General features: G+C 49.6%; 1 protein-coding gene across 1 annotated transcript; it reads right to left on the reverse strand.

Annotated features, from left to right (window-relative positions):
• Window positions 1-17,700: 17,700 nt before the first annotated feature.
• On the reverse strand, window positions 17,701-19,921 carry EXOC8 (exocyst complex component 8). The gene has a single exon (XM_069484678.1). The coding sequence runs from the start codon at window positions 19,882-19,884 to the stop codon at window positions 17,701-17,703; it is 2,184 nt and encodes a 727-aa protein (XP_069340779.1). The 5' UTR covers window positions 19,885-19,921.
• Window positions 19,922-19,928: the final 7 nt, after the last annotated feature.

Here is a 19,928-nt window from a genome sequence, read left to right on the forward strand (position 1 = left end):
GTGACTCGGAGCCTGAAAGCAGCTCAAAGTCCTAAGGGCTGTGGCCACTCACCTGGGCTGAGCCAGCGGGCGAGGCCCTCTGCCAGCCTGCGCGCCCCTCCGCCAGGTGCTCTCGGTGGCCCTGCCCCTGGGCGTCCTCAGGGTGATGGTGGGTGAGGGGGGCCTGGAGATGCCCCCTGAGGACGCAGGAAGCCGCTCTCCCTTTCCGTAGCAGGCGGCGGAGCTGGGTCACCTCCCGCGCCTGCACTTCCAGGAGGAAGTCCAAGTCACTAAGGGGGGACAAAAAGAAAACGTATAATGAGAAGTCAGTGAATGATAAGTTATTAGAGATTTGGTAGTGATTTTATTGCTGATATGCCTTTAAACACTTCCAAAGAGAATTCTGGAACTTTTTTGGCAACTGCGCATAATTTTTTAAACTGTTACCTACGGAGGCCATTGCGGCTGCTGAGAAACTGTGGACTCCCAGGTTCGGTACTTTCTACGTCCTCTCGTCTCAGTACAGTGACAGGACATGTCTGCTGTCTCCTGACCTTTCCCGCTGTGAGTTTCCTGCAGTGACCTAAGATGCACTGAGTGGACAGCGAGTGGGACCCGCACCTGCCTGTCTGCCGCACACGGGGACCAGGTGGCGTCTGTGGGGACAGGAAGGCCCTGCCTGGCTCGTTCACCTCGGCTCAGACTAAACTCAAAGCTCCAGAACCAGAAGCCACAGCCGTGTGTTCGGGGCTGCGGCACTGCCGGCTGGGTGAATGGAGTCGGTACAATCAGCGTTTGTATTTCCCCTGGCGTCGTGTATGTGGCTACAGTCCCCTTGGCTCTTTCTAGAACCCTCTCCGTATTTTACCTGCCCTGGTGGTGAATTTTGGGCAGTGGTTCTTGTCCTTCCTCACCCTCCTCATCTTCAGGATTTTCTGCAAATTCAGAAATGTCCAGTGAGACAGACCGTGGTTACTTGTCACTCATTACAGACACAGTGGCCTGTCTGGGCATGGGGACATAAACGTCTATGTGTGATTTTAGGACACACTGAAAGGTCTTGTCTTTCTATGAAGAAATGGCCTGGCTGGGTTTTATAACCCAGCACACAAAGTCTTTGATCCGATGTGTCACCTTTGGGGCATGTACTGTCTGACGTTGGGGGAAGGGTTAAAAACCTCTTCTGTTCCCCAGGTGAGCAGATGCTTGTCCAGGTTCCTCTGGCCTCTGCATCTGTACCCAGCCTCCTGCCACAGAGCTGTCCCAGCACAGCTGTGTTCTAGAACCAGCTCCTTTCTCTCCGGAGAAGACAGACACCCCGGTCCCAAGTCCCTCTGTGCACCCGGGGACCCCACAGGGACTGCCGAGTCGGCTTCTGCTGTTCTATGCCAGAACATTCTCTGTTCGGAAAGGATTTCAGTGTCAACCGACAGTCCCGCAGCAAGTTCCTCTGCCCCACGGGCCTCATCCAACCCCACACGCTAAGGCCTTTACCCTTCCTGGAGGAGCAGTTGTAAATGTTCCCACTTTGCATCGCTGCGGCTGCCATGCAAGGCTCGGTCACCATTTTACAGATGAAGAAGAAAATTCCCAGGAGGAGAAATCAAACACTTGCTCGTGTGCAGTGAGGACAGCACTGGGACACAGCCTGGGACACTCTCATGAAGTCCAGAGCGTTTCACTGTGACAAGCTGCCTCCTGTCCTCCCACCCTGGGCTCTCAGCAGGGCCTTTGTCCTGCCTTCCCAGCCAGGCAGTCCTGAGCTGGTCACGGTCCCAGATGTGACGTGAAAGGACAAGCTGGTCCCCATGTTGCCGGTGGAGGTCTGCAGTCTCCCCTACCCTGGGACTGTGTGTGACCAGGGCCTGCGGCCACCTCACCTGGGCTGATGGCAAGGGTGAGATGCTCTGCCAGCCTGCGCCCCTCCGCCAGCTCCTCCTGGTGGTTGTCACCGTCCTCCCGGGCGAGGAGGGCCTCGAGGTGCTGACTGAGGGAGGAGGAGGCCTCTCGCCCGTCCCGAAGCTTCTGGCGAAGCCGGGTCAGCTCTCGCGCCTGGTCCTGAAGCAGGACGAGATGTTTCCTAAGGTGGGTGGAAGGGAAGCGTCAGAGTGGAAAGGGGGCAAGGACAGGGGAGAAGGACTTTGAAAGTGGCTGTGACCATGGCCCCAGGCAGCTCTTCAACAGATCCTGCAACACGTTTGCTGAATGTGCAGCGGTTTTTCTGAAATGTCTGCAAAGGCAGGTTTATATCCAGGGCATCGTGGGCCTAGTTGCTGTGCCTTCTTGACATGAACTTTCCTTTCCTCTAGTTACGTTTCTTGCCGTGGAGAACCTGCCAGCAGGCCGGGCCCGCAATGAAGCAGGCAGGGCCGCCTCCTTCCCTGATTATTATTTTTTATTTTTTTCAGGACAGTCTCACTCTGTTGCCCGGGCTAGAGTGCCGGGGCGTCAGCCTAGCTCACAGCAACCTCAAACTCCTGAGCTCAAGCGATCCTCCTGTCTCAGCCTCCCGAGTAGCTGGGACTACAGGCATGCGCCACTATGCCTGGCTAGTTTTTTCTATATATTTTTTAGTTGTCCAGCTAATTTTTTTCTATTTTAGTAGAGATGGGGTCTCGCTCTTGCTCAGGCTGGTCTCCAAGTCCTGAGCTCAAACGATCCTCCCGCCTTGGCCTCCCAGACTGCTGGGATTATAGGCGTGAGCCTCCAAGCCCAGCCATCCCTCTCTGATTTTAACCACACAGGGGACAGCAGGTCCTATGTGCTTGTGACTGTGGAAACCATGAACGGTGACACTTCACCTGGCCGACTCTACGTTACCCAACGTGAGAAACTCACAGGAAGTGGCAATGGACACAGGAATAGCAAGGACAACAGCACCGTTCCTTAAACAGACCCTTCCTGGTGGCCGATGAGATCACATAGGGACACTCAGCAGATCTGTGTCCCTGGATCTCCAGGTGAGACCCCCAAACACCACTTAGTTCCCATGGGGAGGCCTTGACTGTCACAGTCACCTGGGGGACGCTGGCTCTTGTTCCTCCTCATCCTTAGGATCCTGCAGCTTTCCTGCAAATGAAATCAGATGACACAGTCACATGCCACAGTTCCTGCCTAACACAGTGCAGACTCGGGGATGGACACAGTCTCTGCGCGAACTGAGGACATTCTGAGAAGGACCCTGCAGGGAGCCCTAGACGTGTCCTGGGAGAAGGGACTGGCCCTGCTTTCCTGAGCCACCGAATGCACAGTGGCTGCTGTGACAGACCTTCAACACACGTCCGCGGCTCACACCTGGGCAGACAGTTACCCGTGTTGCTCTCTTCAGAGATCACGGGACCTGCCTCGCTGTTGCCTGGGTCCTGCTGCCGCCTGCCCGGCAGACCCCCTGGGTGCTGCTGATGGACATGACAGTGACCCTGAGATCGCACTGAGCGACGCAACACACAGACTCTCACAAAGAAGAGTCTCTGGTCTCCTTAGAGCAAGTGATCCTGGGCCATTCATGGAGGTGGGGACGTCAGGGCCAAGCGTCACCTTCAGAGAAAGTTCCACACACAGGCAATGCCAGCGGGGTGTATGTTCTTGTGCTCAGATGAGGCTTCCCAGGACAAGCTGACCAGGAGGACGGGGACTGGAGCTCAGAGCCCAGGGGCCCTGGGAACACCATCGCCAAACATGCAGGCAAGACTGTCACCCTCCTTGATGAGCTACAGGTGCTCAGAAAGCACTGGAGAGGAATGACAGTTAGCCAGACGACCGAAGGACAGATGAGATGTCTCATCCAAAGACGCATCTGTCCGAGGACTCTGTGCACGCACAGCACAAGTGGCAGAGTGGCCGGGACACCCTCACTCTCCCCACCCTGGCCTGTCTTGGTGCCCACAGCCTGCCTCTGCCAATGAGTGCCCGAGTGACACCCCTGTGCTCTAAGGACTAGGAAGAGTGCAGAGCTCCCTGACACCCCTAACGTCTGTGCTTGGACTTGTGTCCTAGACTTTGGTCCCAGTGGAGGTGGCCTACAGGGCGTGGCTGCAGAGAGACATCTCTGAACATGGACAGATGTGCACAAAGATATCGAGGCTACTGGGGAGACCACGGGGAGCCTCCTTATCCCCGTAATGGGAGGACTCACTCTCGGCCTCCCAAGCATCCCAGATGTCATCAGTCACAAAAGCAGGACTGTCCGGAGCCTCGCGGGTGTCCAAGAAGTCCTGGCCGCTGGAAGGCCACCAGTAGCAGGCGTCCACGGAATCCTGCCCCAGTTCGTCCGTGGGGTCCTCCTCCCGCAGCTCCCTGCTGAGGGCAGAGGGGGGAGGGGAGCACCCAGTTAGCCAAGGAAGGATCGGACATCGCGGCATCTCAGCAGTTCCTGATTGGAAGCCTAAGGGAGAGGTCCCAGGAGGTAGAGGGGACGTCCCTCCAGAGAGAAAGGCAGAAGACCCCCCTCTTCTGAATGAGACGGAATGGGGGCTGATGCGGGGCTGGGGAGGGCAGGTGCCCAGGACACTGGTGACATGACGTGATGACCAGGAAGGACACTCCTCTCCCACTGCCGGGTGCCACCATGAGAACTGTCACTCTTGCTGCGGCTCGGCCGCAAGGTGGGTCCACTTCACTTGCAGCGGGGCAGGGATAGGGGCTCCTGAGGCCCGGCCGACTCCTACAGATCGTCAGCACTGTGGGCCTTGATCCCCGAGGACTGGGACCTCATGTGATGTGCTCAGTCTAGTTACATTCCTTGTTATAAAATCCCTGGCAAGTCACAAAGGCCAACCTTGCAAAAAAAAGGTAACGCATCTCGTCTTGGTTTTCCCCATGTGGGAAAGACGCATTGTTCTCCCTGAGTTCAGGGACATCTGTGACCAGTTCAGCTCCAGTCAGCCCGGCCCTAGGATACTGGACTTGAGAAATCAGCGGAAAGTGGGAACCAGGGCAGAACCGCCAAGGAAACAGCTGACACTGGAAGGAGCCGTCACAGTTTGCTGAATGAACGGCACGGGTGCACTCAGCACACTCAGGCTGTCCTGGGTGTGGCCCCACAGACGTCCACACTGCACTGATGGCCTGTGACTGCGAGTTACCTGGAGGGCATCGGCTCTGTTCCATCCTCGTCCTCGCGAGGGTTCTCATTGTGACTCTCTGCAAAGAAATTTAGACAAACCCGTCTCATTATCCAGTTCCTGCTCCACACATCACACAAAGCCCTGTGCAGTCACGGGGACGTCAATGTTCTCCCGAGGAAAAAGCCCAGCACATTCTGCAAGGAACCAGGCTGGTGGCTTCCGACTGTGCCTTCTAGGGAAGGGGCTGGGCGGGCTTTGCTGAGCCACCCACCCCTGCTCCATCGTCCTCACGTTGTCCTCTGCCCTGAGTTGGTGAAGCAGGGCAGAGATAATTTGTAACAATTACCAGACCCTGCAGGACAGATCACAAGTCCCAGCATGAAAGAACGGGCTCTCGTAGACCCCTGCCGTGCACAGGCATCAGCGGTGGCTGAGAGACGGTTACAGTTTCTTCAATCCCCCCACTCTGCCTAGCTCTGCGGTGCCCACCGTGACCTTGTCGTTGAGTCCCCAGGGTAACTGTTTGGCCTGGGATTCAGGAGTCGCCTGGCTGCCTGACACCCCTCATGTCTGTGCCTAACGCTCAGGCGGCCACCCTCATCCACATCAGTGTGTTTCCGGGGCCTGCCGGCATCTCTCTACCTGGTGACAGGTGCAGGGCACAGAGAATATGGAGGCTCCCTGGGAGGACACTTGGACTCATCTGCTTTATACCAGACACACTCACCAGCTGTACCCGGGCAGGCGCAGACGTCTCCCGCATCAGGCAGCAGGGCAGCGCTGCGGGAAGGGCGGTGGGACTCAGAGGAGTCCTGGCCACTGGAGAGAGTGACACGCTGCTCACCCAGTGAGGTCTGCAGGGTGGGATTCACCTTCTCCTCCTCCCCGCGGAGCCTGGGGGTGCGCAGGAGAGAATGTTCAGCTGAGAGAGATCGGGCACCACGGCTTCCCCGGCTGGTCCTGATCAGGGGACACAGGCAGAGGTCCCAGAGGCGGCGAGGCCACCCCTGACACAGGAAGAGGAAAACAGCCCCCCTAGGACTGCGGCTCAGGGAGGCTGCCCTGGGGTGTGAGGAAGTGGCAGGCGCTCAGTGCAGCGGCCACAGGGCACAGTGACGGGGACAGACGCCGCCCTCCCCTGCACGGTGCAATCAGGACACGCAGCGCAGCGACCCGCAGCACTTGCTGCAGCTGCCGTGTGTTTGAGTCCCGCTCTCCCTGCCCAGCTGCAGGGAATAGACGCACCTGAGGCAGCGTGGACTTTAGGAGATCTCGGGCCTTCTAGGCCTTGTTCTCTCAGTACTGTGAAATGATGTGAAACTTTTCTCTCTTTCTTTCTTGTCTCCCTATACTACCTGCTGTGGAATCCCTGCCAACAACCTAAGGCCACCCTTGCAGAGAGAAGCTGTGCCTGTCCTCCCAGTCACCTCCCATGGGAGAGGGAGGTGGTCACCATGAGTGCAGGGACACCTGGAACTGGTGAGCTCATCTCGGGTCACAGGACTCCAGCTTATTAAACTGGAGAAATTCGTGGGAAGTGGAAACCAGTGTGAGACCCACCAGGTCGACAGACGCACTCTTGCCAGGCAGGCTGGGGGAGGCGGATCTGGTCAGCACCCTCTGCCGCTCCCTGGAGCGAGATCTCCAGGGGGTGCCGTGGCGCTCACAGCCCGTGACTGTCACACTCACCCGGGCTCCACCGGCTCTTGTCCTTCCTCTTCGTTCTCGTCCCTTTGAGTTGCTGTGAATACAGTCAGACAGGACCAGTCACCACAGGTACTGGCCTCATGGTCAACACAAACCCAGGGGCCTGTGTAATGCATGGAGGAAAGTACTGCTGGTGTGAGAACAGTATTCCATGGGGAATGTTCCAGGAGGCCTCAGGCTGTGTCTTCTGAGCAGTTCCTAGGCATCCTGTTCTGATCCCTGGGCACACTGTCCCTGAATTGGCCCATTAGTGTCACACTGTCCTCTGTCCTGAGGCTGGTCAAACAGTGAAACATATTTTCCCAGTGAACAGGGAGAGCTTGCCTAGCGGCTCTAGACATGTGGCTGCAAGATGCTGTGTTTAGTCATTAGCTCCTGTGGTTGCTATGGATACAGAGGAGTGTCTTAGGAGCTGGCACCTGGGAGCAGCTCAGAGTCCCGAGGGCCTGTGGCCACTCACCTGGGCTGAGCATGCGGGCGAGGCCCTCTGCCAGCCTGCGCCCCTCCGTCAGGTGCTCACAGAGCCCCTGACCCTGGCAACTGTCAGGATTGTCCTGGAGGACGATGGCCTGCAAGTGCTGCTTGAGGAGGAACGAGCCGTCTCTCCCCTCTCGCAACACCTGCCTCAATCGGGTCCGCTCTCGGGCCTGCTGCTCAATGACCCTGTTGGCTTCCCTATGGTGGGAACAAAAGCAAATATGGAAAGGCACAGTTGACAATAGATCATATGGGCCGTGGCAGACAGTTCTGTGAAGATGTCCCCAGGAAGCCTTCCAAGTGCAATTCTGGCACGTATTTGGTGACCTGCTCGTGGCAAAGAGAGAGAAGAATGTGCAGGGAAAGCCTCCCGTGCGTCAGAACTTGCCCCTGTGAGATCCTTGACGCTCCCTTCCTGTTTCTCCTGTAAGAGGAGCCAGGTGTCTTCCGGAATCGGCTTCACAACGGTCTCCCTCCGTCCCTCACTGTGGCAAGGCCTGTTCCACGTGAAGACACACCCAGCACGTTCTGCAGCGACTGGACGCGCGGCCACAGGAAGCAACGTGGCAGGTCCAGCTGGGGCCAGTTGAAAGTATGAAAGCCACAAGATGACCAGGCCAAGGGACAACGTTCTTTGGGTAAAAGACTCAGAAGCCACATTCAGTCAGGAGGTGACTGTGATTCAGAGTAACTGGGACGGTGACTGCACAACATTTTTAAAATTTTAATTGTATAAATGTAAGGGGTCCAAGTGCAGTGTTGTCACAGGGCTATTTCGCGCCGTGTGGAGTCGGGGCTTTTAGTGTTTCCAGCACCTGAATGCGCAGTGTGACTACACTCAGTGCTGCTGAGTTGTCACTGTCCTTTGGTTCACTTTATGTTACGTGACTTTCACCGTAACAATTTTTTGTTTGAAGGGAGAAAACATGGCTCTGAGTCACGGCTGTGGGCCAGAATACATCCTTAGTTTTGTTTTCATCTTTTTTATTAATATCTGTGAAAAATGTGCTGGCCTCGTCCATTCCTGCCATTCCCCTGGCCCAGGTGAGCTCCTAGATGTCCCAGCTGAGCTGCCCATGTCAGAGACTCCCACGTCCCCCTGCCTGCCCCGCACATAGCGCCCTTACCTGAGCTCGTCCTCCAGGATCGGCGTCTCTGCCCGCTCCTCCTCCCAGAAGTCCAGCCTCATCCCCAGGACAGACTCCAGGACGTCCCTGCTCTCGCCACACTCTGAGAAAGACACACACACTGGCCTCAGTGGGAAGCTGTGGCCACTGCCCACAGGGGAGGTGGCAGGGTCCGTCCCAGGGACCAAAGTGTCCCCAGCACCAGGTCCTATGTGGGGATTTCTACACCTTTAATTCTCATTCTTCTGCCTCCATGTCATTGAGAATCCCTATTGCAAGATGAGGAAAGAGAAGCTGAAAGGCACATAAAGTAACTTGGCAAAAATCGAATTGAGATTTAGTAGAGTCAGAGTTCACATCCCCCAAGGTCTGATTCTGATCAGGGCCACGTGGCCAAGGTGCAGCCCGTGATGCAAATCACTGTGCTGGGCATGACACAGTGACGCCTGCACAGCCGGGAAGGCCCCGAGGACCCCAGGACTGGTGGGTCCCTCGTGCTGGGAATGCAAAGAGCGCACCAGCCTCTCACAGGTAGAAATCGCATCTGGATGCACCTGTGGGAAATATCAGGCGTTAGACCACGAGGACCGAAGAGAAAATTCCCACAGGCTAATGAGGCTCGGGTCACACCGGAAGTGAGAGATCTGCGAGCTCACAGTGGCTCCTCTTGTCAGGCTCTGCTGTAAAAGCGACACAAGGATTAATGAATGTATCATTGCAACTCCAATTAATAGGTGCTACGATAGCGCCGCATAAACAGAGGAGGAAACTGAGGCACAGCATAGACAAACAACTTACATTGGTGCCCGGAGACGTTCCCAGGGTCCCTGCTCTACGCAAGGTCTTCATCCTTCTTCCATCTTCTTCCTCGTCACAGTATTTCATATGCTTATGTTATGATTACATGGAAAGGTGTTAACAAAACACAGTTTGTCCTTTCCAAGAATTCATCTCTTCACTTCCACAAAAGGCTTCAATTTTTATTCTTCTCTATAATTCCTTTTGATTTAAAAAAAAATCGTCTTTGATTTATTGGAAAATAATTTGGAGGAAAAGGATGCAAGTTCAGCCTCAGAGTTGCGAGATTCCTTCCAATCCTGCTGCTGGGCACGTGCCCTTGTCCCAGGACCCCTCAGTAGCTTGGGCTTGTCTTCCTGAGCAGGACAAGGGCTGGCAGTGGCCAGACGCACTGGGGTGGGGGGGGAGGCCCATCCCACACACTGCTTTGCTTGTCACAGGGGCTGCTGCTGTCCTCCTCGTCGTCCCTTGTTTACACACGGGCCAAGGTCTCCTAGCTCAGACCGTCACGGTCCACCCGCACCTGCTGGCCGTCATGTGTTCCTGAAGGTTCTCCAGCTCAGGGGACACACAGGGGTGGAAAAGCGTCCCCGACAGAACCAGAAGCACCATCTACCTTCCGGCTAAGTTTCAAATGACTTTCTTGGACTCAAAGTAGAACTGGTGTCCCGGGAAGCAGAACTTCTCTCCCACCAGGATCGGCCCCCTGGACGGGTCACTAAGGAATGTCACAACTGCCGTTAGGAGCACACTGCTCTGGAAGCTCCTCTGAAGCGGAGGCTCTGTCCCACCACCTTCCCCAGGGGGCAGCTCAGTGCTTTCCTGTCGGGCCTCAACACAAGGTTGAATCGAACGGAAGCTCCTCAGTCCCAGAAGTTACAACCCCAGTGACGTTGTGTGACTGCGGTATTTGGTACAGTACACAGGCTCCTAACACCAACCGGTGTAGCCTGTGCCCCGAATCACAGGCACTGCCTTGGCAGCTGCAGGAATAAATAACTGAGATTTTACCCCACGTCCCACCCTACTCCTCACCTGGAATCGTGGCCAAACGCTTTGTGCCTCAGTTTCTCCATCCTCAGATAAATGGGGTTAAAATATCCCCTTTTCCCTTCCTGGGTGTATAGTCAGGATGGAATTTGTTTTGATAAAGGGAAGAGAAGGACCAAGTCTAGAGACTTTATTTTCTCAGAGAGAACACACACAGTCGTTCGTCACTGAGCACGGGGAACCTACAGAACTTATTGTATTTCTGTAACTGGTTGGCCAGGGAGAAAGCAGTCGATTCGGAAATATTCAGTTTCTCCCTGAGGTCCAGAATCTGCTGTTTAGCCTCCACCAGCTGGGAGCGCAGTTCCCTGTTGTGTTCCCGGATGTCCATCTTCACTCTCTGCCTGGACAGGGGGCAGAGGGACTCTGCCATGCTGGCCGCTGCGGCAGAGGAGGCACAGACAGGGACTGGGGGGAAGAAACCCAAACACATGGTGGGTGAAGAACAAATGAAATCCAATAGGTTTCATCGGGACTGAGGGAGACCAGCACTGGACTTCTTCACTTACTGTCGGAAAAACGTGATCCACAGCCCACAGCACTCGACAGTCCTTCGTTTTCCAGAGAGCGAATCAGGCTTAGGATGCCGGATCTCAGAGCTGAAGGCACCGACTACAGCTCAGAGCCCGACGAAAGTGAGCCAGTGGAGCTCAGCGAGCCACGTAACGGTCTTCGGTCGTCATAACAGAATTGTGTGCGGATGCACGGAATGTTAGGAGCCCCAGCCCCCAGGTGCCTGGGCCATGCCGATGTGCAAGCCAGGTGGTCTGGCCTAAAGGGGACACCCCTCATGGGGACACCCCCTGAGCGGCCATGCTCCAGAGTGGTGTAGACACGTGCTCACGCCACAGACCCCTTCATTTCTCAGTAAAGCTCAGCACGTCCTCTTGTCCATTCCTGTGTCTGTATGGAAATATCTAGGCAGGAACAGTTTCCCCACGAGTTTTATTTCCTTCGTGGTTGTGAAGTGGTCACCCCACCGTTTCTTTACCGTGAAAACAGATCTTAGGACTTTTCCTAAATTAAATGATGTCAAACTTTTGCAATGTAAAAATGCAAATCTCTCGTGACTTTCTTCTCTGTATCTTCTCCCGTCCCTCCAAATCCATTAGAAAGTATAGAACAAAATGTCGTTTACAACACCAAGTGAACAAATGCTTAGTTTTTCCATGTGGTTTCTGTCCGGTCTCAGTGTCCTTGCTGCATTCCAGGGTTACGTTGGCTTCAGTCCTCTCACAGGGGGCTGTGTCTCTCCTTGTACCTGCGTCACATGTGACCTCCCACCACCTACGTCCTCCCCTGTGTGGGGGCAGCTTTGGGTTGTTACTTCCTGTCACTGAACATTAAACTTCATACTTGCTGCTAATGGATTTCTTTCTACTCCTCGTGTTCCCTTTCCCATTGGTCACAGTGATTCAACTAGTCCATGTGCAGGTCCTTGAATACACGACGTGACCATCTCTATGGAAAAGACTTGTCAACCTCATGGCAGGTTTTACATTTTTGGTCATTTACTTCACATACAGCACAGGACAGGGATCCAGAGCACTTTTAGGGAAGCTTGTTCCATAGATCTGTGTGTGTTGACCCCAAACCGTTGAGCTGTGGTTGTGTTCCACTAACCGAACATGGGAAGGTCAAGGTCATGACTCTGGGGTGATGAGGCTCCATGGTGCCCACGTGCAGTGTGGTTTAGGGACACAGCAGGTGAGGCTGAGCTGAGAGGGACAGGCAGGCAGGGGAGAGGGACCCCTGAGCCACCTCCTCACGTTCTTGGCTTCCAGTCCCACCCCAGTCTGGTGAGCCTGACACCTGGGAGACGCCCTGTGGCCCAGGTCTCTGCAGTTCAGCTGCTGGACCTGCCTGAGTTGAGGGTGGAACTCATGTCATCGTGGGCCCCTGAGCGTTCGTGTCAGACTGAAGGAAGGAGGACTGCTCGGCCACTTTTGACAGTGTGTCCCTCCATCCCAAGCCACCCCCACACTATGCTGTGGATGATGTCGGTTTTGAGATGTATGTTAAGCCCCAGTGGCAACTGGGTCCCCATTTTCACCAAACGCATTCCTTGAAAAGATAATATTTCTGTTTCTCTAAGCAGCTCATTCACAGCTCCACAGCAGGCAGCCAGTTCATGTGCTGTATTGTGGCCACTGTCCTAAGTTCCACTGTCCTAAGTTCCAACTTTTTAGTTGTCCAGGCTGGTCTCGAACTCCTGTCCTGAAGCAATTTTCTCACCTTGGCCTGCCAAAGCACTGGGATTACAGGCATGAGCCACCGCACCCGGCCTTGTATTACTTTACTCTAATGGCCATTCTCATTCATGAGGTATTTAGCTTGCACCATGCACTTTACACACATAAACTCATTTAATCCTCACACTAACCCTGGAAAATAGGTGTTATGCTTATTTTAAAGATAAGGAAAGAGACTCAAAGGAATTGCTACTTGGCTAAGGCATCTCACTGCCAAGTGGCAGAGCCAGGATTCAAGACCACGAGACTGTTCAAGTTCAAAGACCATGTTCTTTTCACTCCATCTTTAGTCATACCATTGTTTATATACAGAATTATTCCAAATTGGTGTTGCTAAGTAAATTTGGTGAAGACAAAATTTTCTTGATGTAGCTCAATCAGTAAAAATCAGAATATTTGTCATGAAAACCATAATAAACCTATCACAAGGAATATGTGCACCTTCATTGGAGGGATGATTTTTCAATGTTCCAAGCAGCGTGGTGCAACGTTATTGCGTTCATTCTGTCAGTCCTACCACGGAACTGAAGTTTTGTGAAGCTAAATAATTTGTAAGCAATGCAGCTTGCAAAGGGTCCCCTAAATAAGCACCCAGGCAGGATCTGAACTCAGACAGCCTTCCTGTGAGGCCAGTGTTCTTAGCCACGGAGCTGTATTCGTGGAATATGTCTGATATTGACATAATAAATAATTCCAACATTTATGCTGTAATTCCTTGTATTTGTGACCACCAATAGTCCTAGGATGCTGTCTCACAGTCCAAACAAGAAATAACTACTGCCTGTTTTCTTTTAGTAATCTTCATCTTACCAAAGAGGATGATTCTTGTTAGAGAAAACAAAGATTTTTTTTTTTTCAAAGATGTACCCTTATGTTTCTCTTGCCCTGACTAGAGGGACTGTTTTACTTCCCTTTTAATCTTATTACTTACACATTTTTAAATATAGAAATTATTTCATAAACTCTTTCTAAAAAAAATTCTAGAGGCAGCTGACAATTGATACAAGCTGTAAAAAACTTTACAAGAAATGATTGGGAAGGTTGGGGAAGGACATGTTAAATAAATATTTAAGCTTTTAATGCATGATGCTCTCTTAGTATTTTGGTTTAAAATTTGCACCTCCATGAAAGGAGGAAACTACTATACACTTTGCTTCTGGATTTCGTCATTGTTACATTTCATTGAATGAATGAACTTAGCTCACTTTCTATAGCAAGCTAAGTGAACTTAGGTCACTTTATGTAGCAGTTTGCTTTCTCTCTTTTGTTTAAGTAACTGAAATTAGGGAAGTTCCATGAGTTAGTGGCTTCTCAGAGGCCAGAAACTTAGATGTGAAATTTAATTCTTTTCTTGATTCTACTGTATGAGAGAATGGCTATTATTATTATTAAATGTATTATATATATATATGTCCAGTATTAATGCTGTAAAGAAAATAAGCAAGATATTTATCAAATGGACTTGATAGATTAAAAACCTAGAGAAGTATTTACTTTTAGTATGTTGGCTTACTAAATATAATAAACCCTTAATTTTTAAATAGAGAAATAAATATTATCTTCCTATTTTAGAATTGTTAGCTAGGACTGATAAAATAAATCTTGTAGTTTGTAATGATATTAATACACTCGTCTTTCACAGGCTGTTGTAATATTTGCTATAAGAATGTGCTACATTATATAGGTAGTAGGCTAAATACAAATTAACTTTTTTACAATTGCATAGGGTTTATTTTAGACAATTTCAGAAATTCAGAAAGCATAAAGAGAAATAAAAACCACGTGTAATTCTATCACCAAGATAACCAAACCAGTATTTATATTTTTCTATATTCTTATTTCTGTGTCTGCATACACATATCCACACAAAGCTGAGAAAATAGATCTAAAAGATGATCTATTATGAAAAGGAGAATTCATCTGTTTCTTTACACGGTGAGCCCGCAGCTCTGCAGAGATCTGTAGGGGGAGAGGTCCTGATTCTTTGAACATTAGCACCTGACTCTCTAATTCAACTCCTGCCATATTTCTTGGGGACTATAAAACCACCATAATTATGAAGTTGATGGGCATAATGAATTGATGAGTACAAATTCAGATTATCTGCAAGAATGGTAATGTAATACAAAAATTTTTGTGGTGTGTGTTTGTAATAAAAACAAAATGTGAGAGACCTGAAGAGAATTTGAAAATGTTACTGAAATGTAAGACAACACTTGCACAAATGGATTCAAAATTATAAAGGTGTCTATTCTCCCCCAGTTAATCTGTACACTCAATATGATTTCAATCAAAATGCTAACTCTCTGGGGGGATAAGAAGAGACTGTCATAAAATGATTCAAAATATAAGTCGAATAATAAACATGTGAGAATACAATTCCATGCGTTCTGCATTCACGAATTCAACCAAATGTGGATCAAAAATACTTTTTTAAAAACTGCATCCAGACTGGACACAGTGGCTCATGCCTGTAATCCTAATACTTTGGGAGGCCAAGGCAGGACTTTTACTCTGGCTGGTCTCGAACTCCTGACCTCAAGTGATCCTCCCACCTCGTATGGGAGTCAATTCAATGCTAAGGTGCTCTGGCTGGGAGGAAACAAGAACATGAATAAAAACAAACTAGGCTCTTCAAAGAATATTTCAGTAACAAAGATATAAGAATAAATACTGATTAAAGAAGAGAAATAGGTAAAACATTGTAATATCAATCAATTTTATCCAGTGTAAGTTTTTATGCTTTATTTTTACAAAACATTTCAGATTCCCTCATAACACAGCATTATCAATAAACAAAATGTACATATACTGATTTTATACTACATGTCAAGTCCCAAATTCCCAATCCTAGGTAAGATATCAAGTTGTAAAATGCAAGTGCCAATAATTAAACTATAGGTAGTATTTAAACAAAAATAAGTGAGTTTTTAGCACTTAAGTGAAATAAGGCTTTAATCAAAAAGAGATTTAATTCCACGGAGTGACCTTTTTCCCCAACAGTAATTAATTCAATCAAGTCTAATTCCAAGCTCCAGTGACAGTGTTATCCTTGAAGCAAACAAGGAAAGATAATCAACGCTTACGTGGTACATTTCTGTATGTACTATCTTTCTGGACAATCTCTAACTGCATTCAATTTTTAGAACTTGTTTTGGAGTCTAACAGAAACCAAAAAATTAGAAGAGCTCTCACTCCACTTTGAGGAATGCAACATAACTGTTTTGCCTAGGCACAAAGACATTACAACACTGATGGTCTTTAACCAACTTCCCACACTAATTGATTCACCAAAACCATACTTCTTTCAGCTACAACTGTGCAGGAACACACAAATTTTAACGAAAGAAAATTCTGTACTTCCAGTTTACCAAGCAGACAGTTCCATGAAGAAGCAACCATTTAAATATCTGAGTATACACATTTAAGTTTTTACAACTTCACGCCTTAAGAGAAATTTTGATTTCAGAAGTATCATTTCATGGATCCAGCATCATATATTTACACAATACGTGTTGTGCACAACACAATATTGGAACCTGTAAATGGCACAAAATAATAATCACAAAATTTTTATCAAATTCAAGTTTCCAGTGATCTTAAAAAAGACAAATTATAACTGCTTTCGCTCAGCTGAGATATCCAGTTACGGTCATCTAGAAAATCCTAAAGTTATGTGAAAATAATTAGTCAAAGGAAATCTGTAACTGATAATTTTCAACCCTTTAAATATGCATGGCTAAAAAGAAAACAAAAGGGCTGGTCTGGCGCACGAGTAATTCAAAGAATTTTACAACCCTGAGCCACTATTTGGAATTTATTTTAGGTTTCACATAATTTTTAGTCTTACTATCACCATTTTTATTCAGGTAAAAGAAATGACCTTTTGAAATCACTGGCATCAACAATGGCACTTATGAACAAGAATCACAACTAGAAGCTAGGGGGAAAAAAATGTATCTTAGCAAGCACAATTTCTCTCAAAGTACGAGGAATGTTATATAATAAATATACAATAGAAGCAATAGTTTAGGAACCTTAGGAAGCTCACATTTCTGTAGTTATTTTTGCTTTACTAAACAATCTGAATAAGTATTCACTTTTAAAAATTAAACGAAGAAAAATGCGGCATAGAGCATTCTAGGAGTCAGAGAAGGTTCTGTCTTCCCTCTGCCTGGGGCATTGTCCCACCTCTGTTCTTCACTGTTACAAAAAAACCAAATCTCTCCTCAGAGTTGTCTTACTTGAGAACATTAGGTACATATGATTTTTTCTAATTTCCCATCCACCCAGACCCTGAAATCTAAATAACTACTTGAATGCAAACCTTTTTTCCATTTGATGAAGCCTGAGCCACTATACAGCCTACACTGGAGGGGGTGGGGGGCCACGAGAGGGCAGCTAAAACTCGGCAGCTGCAGCCAGGTTCCTCACTGGATTCTGTTTTTTATTGTTATCTTTATTTTTTAAAATGTGACGACGACACAAATTCCAGCTGGAAACTCCCACAATTCTAGAATATGTTGAAAAAAAAAAATTCGTCACAGTCCTTAAGATTTGCAAGTAAATGCTCCCAAATCAAATATTATGAAGATGCTAATTAGCAACTAAAAATTAGCCATTCAAATTATGTTGGAAACATTTGCTGAATTATTTTTTCTGAAAGCTTCCTGTTGTATTCCATAAGGATCGAAGTATCTGAGTCCATACACTAGCTAGTTTCAAGAAAGAATTCTTCTGACAAAAACTTACCCTAAAACCAATGTTCCCAACTCCTTTCTTTGCCCCAAACTGTCCAATTACATTTTAAGGAGGGGGAAAGTATACGAAGCAGGGTGTTTTACATGGCACTTTAAGAAACCTAACATTTTAGTGAACTGGGAAACTTTCCACAACATACTCAACTATGTATTTATAAATATTATGACTCTGTGTCACATAATATATACTGTGAGAAAATGTATTTTGACTCAAAGGATAAAACTGAAATACTATAGTGTGAGCATACATTCAGTAGAGAATTAGCATAATTTAAAAGGATAGCATACTACAGGTTTTAATAATACCAATATTTTTGTTATTTGGGCTTAATTTTAAATTTTTTTGTCTTTTTGATTTTGCATTTCTAAGAGGGCACTTTTTAAGCTGTGTTTGAGACTATAAAGAATATGCTAATGCAACTTAATATAAATATAAATAATATATAAGCAATATATATGTACACATATAAACAGACACAAACAATCAGACCACTGACGTTGTACTTTCGGGATTCACACGGATAAGTCTAGATGCATTCCTCAGGTCTTGGAGTTGCTTTGCAGGTTTCCCCACACCTTCTTCGAACCTTTTCTCCACCACAGGGAGGACTGTTTCATATAGAAAGGATGCATTCTGTCTGATAAAAGCCTTCTTCTCCGGATCCTGCTCACACCGAAGACTATAATCCACGTGCTGAACAGCAACCAAAATGATTTCCACCAGGCTCTCCAACAGTACCATGTGCAGCTCTGGGAAATACAGCTTCAGTGCCTCTTCCAAGAAGCCCATGGTCTGTTTGGTGAACGCAACCACCGTGTAACTTAGGTTCACCCAGCAGTCATCCCCTGTGTACTGCTCAAAGTTACTTACCCCACAGCTTTTCATCTCTTCTTTGAGCTTACCTAGCGCTTCCGGAGTCATCAAGTTCATCCTCCTCCACATCTCTTCGGAGTTGCGATGTTTAGTAGCTTCAATGATGATTTCTTTGTAACTATGCAAGGCCCCTTGGATGTCTTTCACCAGAAGGGCATGGATGATGAAGGTGAGGTCTAGTCCGATGTCTCCCAGTTGCTGGCAGTGCTCCTTAGCCACTTTCACGCACTCGGCTGCTGTAGAAAGGCTCTCCTTACTGTCAAACACCTGCTTGCTAAAAGCATCCACGAACATGCCCATGGCTGATCTTGCCCAGACCACAAAGGCAGAGTAGCAGCCGCTGTCAGTGCCTGCAAAATCTATCTCAAATTCTCTTGCAGTTTCAAGAAGGCTGGTAAAGAAGACATGGCAGAGTTTATGAATATAGAGTAAAGTGGCACCTTCAATGCGAAGCTGACGTATTGCAGTGTGCACAGCGGCTGCCCTGTTTCTCAGAAACAACTCACAGGCTTTCGTGCACTGGCCGAGCCGGATCAGCTGAGAAACCGCCCTGCGAGTAGCCTTGGGACCACCTCTCAGGGAACGATCTGGGGACAGTTCGAACACTAGCACCTCAGTGAGCTGTCGAACACGCTCATCCACTTTGGCCCTTAGCTCTTTTACAGGAGGTGGACTGGGCTTATCTTCCAGGTAATGGTTCAATTTATCCAGCAGGTCAACGGCCCCTTCAAAGTCCCTCTGGGCAATACAGACGTCCAGGTCCTCAGGTAACTCTTGGATCCATTCCATCGAGAGGTCCACCTTTTCTTCCTCTACCTCAGGAACAGCTGGTTCTTCTTCTTCCTCATCCTCAAACGGGTTACTGGCCTTGGAGGTCACTTGGGGTGGCCCTCGAGGGGCCGCTGCCTCCTCCTGCTCCCTTCGTCTTTTTTCACTGAGGGCTCTCTTGGTCTCCTCTAGCACTTCCAGCCACTCTCGTTTGATTTTGGCATTTTCTGCCTGAAAAATTCGGCTCTCGGGGAACATGAGCAGTTTGAACATGTCCTTCATGGGCGGGTTGTCCTTGACATTGACTACGGCCAAACCATCTAGGGGGTAGAGAGCGTTGTAGCGATACATCCCCCGCCTCTGCGGCAGCCAGGTGGCCACCAACAAACAGTCGTTCATGAGAAAGCCGTGCACCCGCTGCAGTTGGGCCATGTGGTCCGCCTCGTATTCCACCAGGTCCCCGTTGTACACCAGGTATTGTCCCGGCGTCTCCAGCAGGTGCCTGCAGCCTTCCACCTTCTCAAGCAGGGTGGTGAGAGTGCGCTGCTTGCCTTCTTCGCCCGGACCGGAACTGTCGCGGGAGGCGCCCCCAGGGGTGGGAAAAAAGCCAGTCTGGCCTCGGAGGTGGTCTCGGCCCCCGGCACCGCCACCTCCCTCCTCCCCTCCAGAGGCGGCGGCGGCCCCGGCGGCGGCGGCGGCGGCGGCGGGCAGCAGGGTAAGCGGGATGCTCTCCAGGCTGCTCTTCTGCTCCGTCAGCAGATGGCTGAGCTGGTACATCTCGCTCTCCAGGTAGGAGATCTCGCGGGCCGTCTCTATGAACTGCCGGTAGTTCTGGTAGACGTTGCGCTTCAGGTTCTGCGCCGTCTCCTCCGCCAGCGCCTGGATGCGCTGCCGGTGCTCCTGCAGGTCCCGGTCCCCGTCCGACTGCTGCGAGAGCTGCTTCACGTACAGCCGCGCCTCAAAGCCGCCCGACTCCAGTTGCCGCCGCAGGCGGCTCGCCCCACTGTCTGACATCGCCATCACCATTTCCGTCCGGGTCTCACAAAATCACTGTCACTCACCGCCGCTGT

The sequence above is a fragment of the Eulemur rufifrons genome, chromosome 11 (genome assembly GCF_041146395.1).
Source record: "Eulemur rufifrons isolate Redbay chromosome 11, OSU_ERuf_1, whole genome shotgun sequence".
In the NCBI taxonomy this organism is placed as follows: Eukaryota; Metazoa; Chordata; class Mammalia; order Primates; family Lemuridae; genus Eulemur; species Eulemur rufifrons.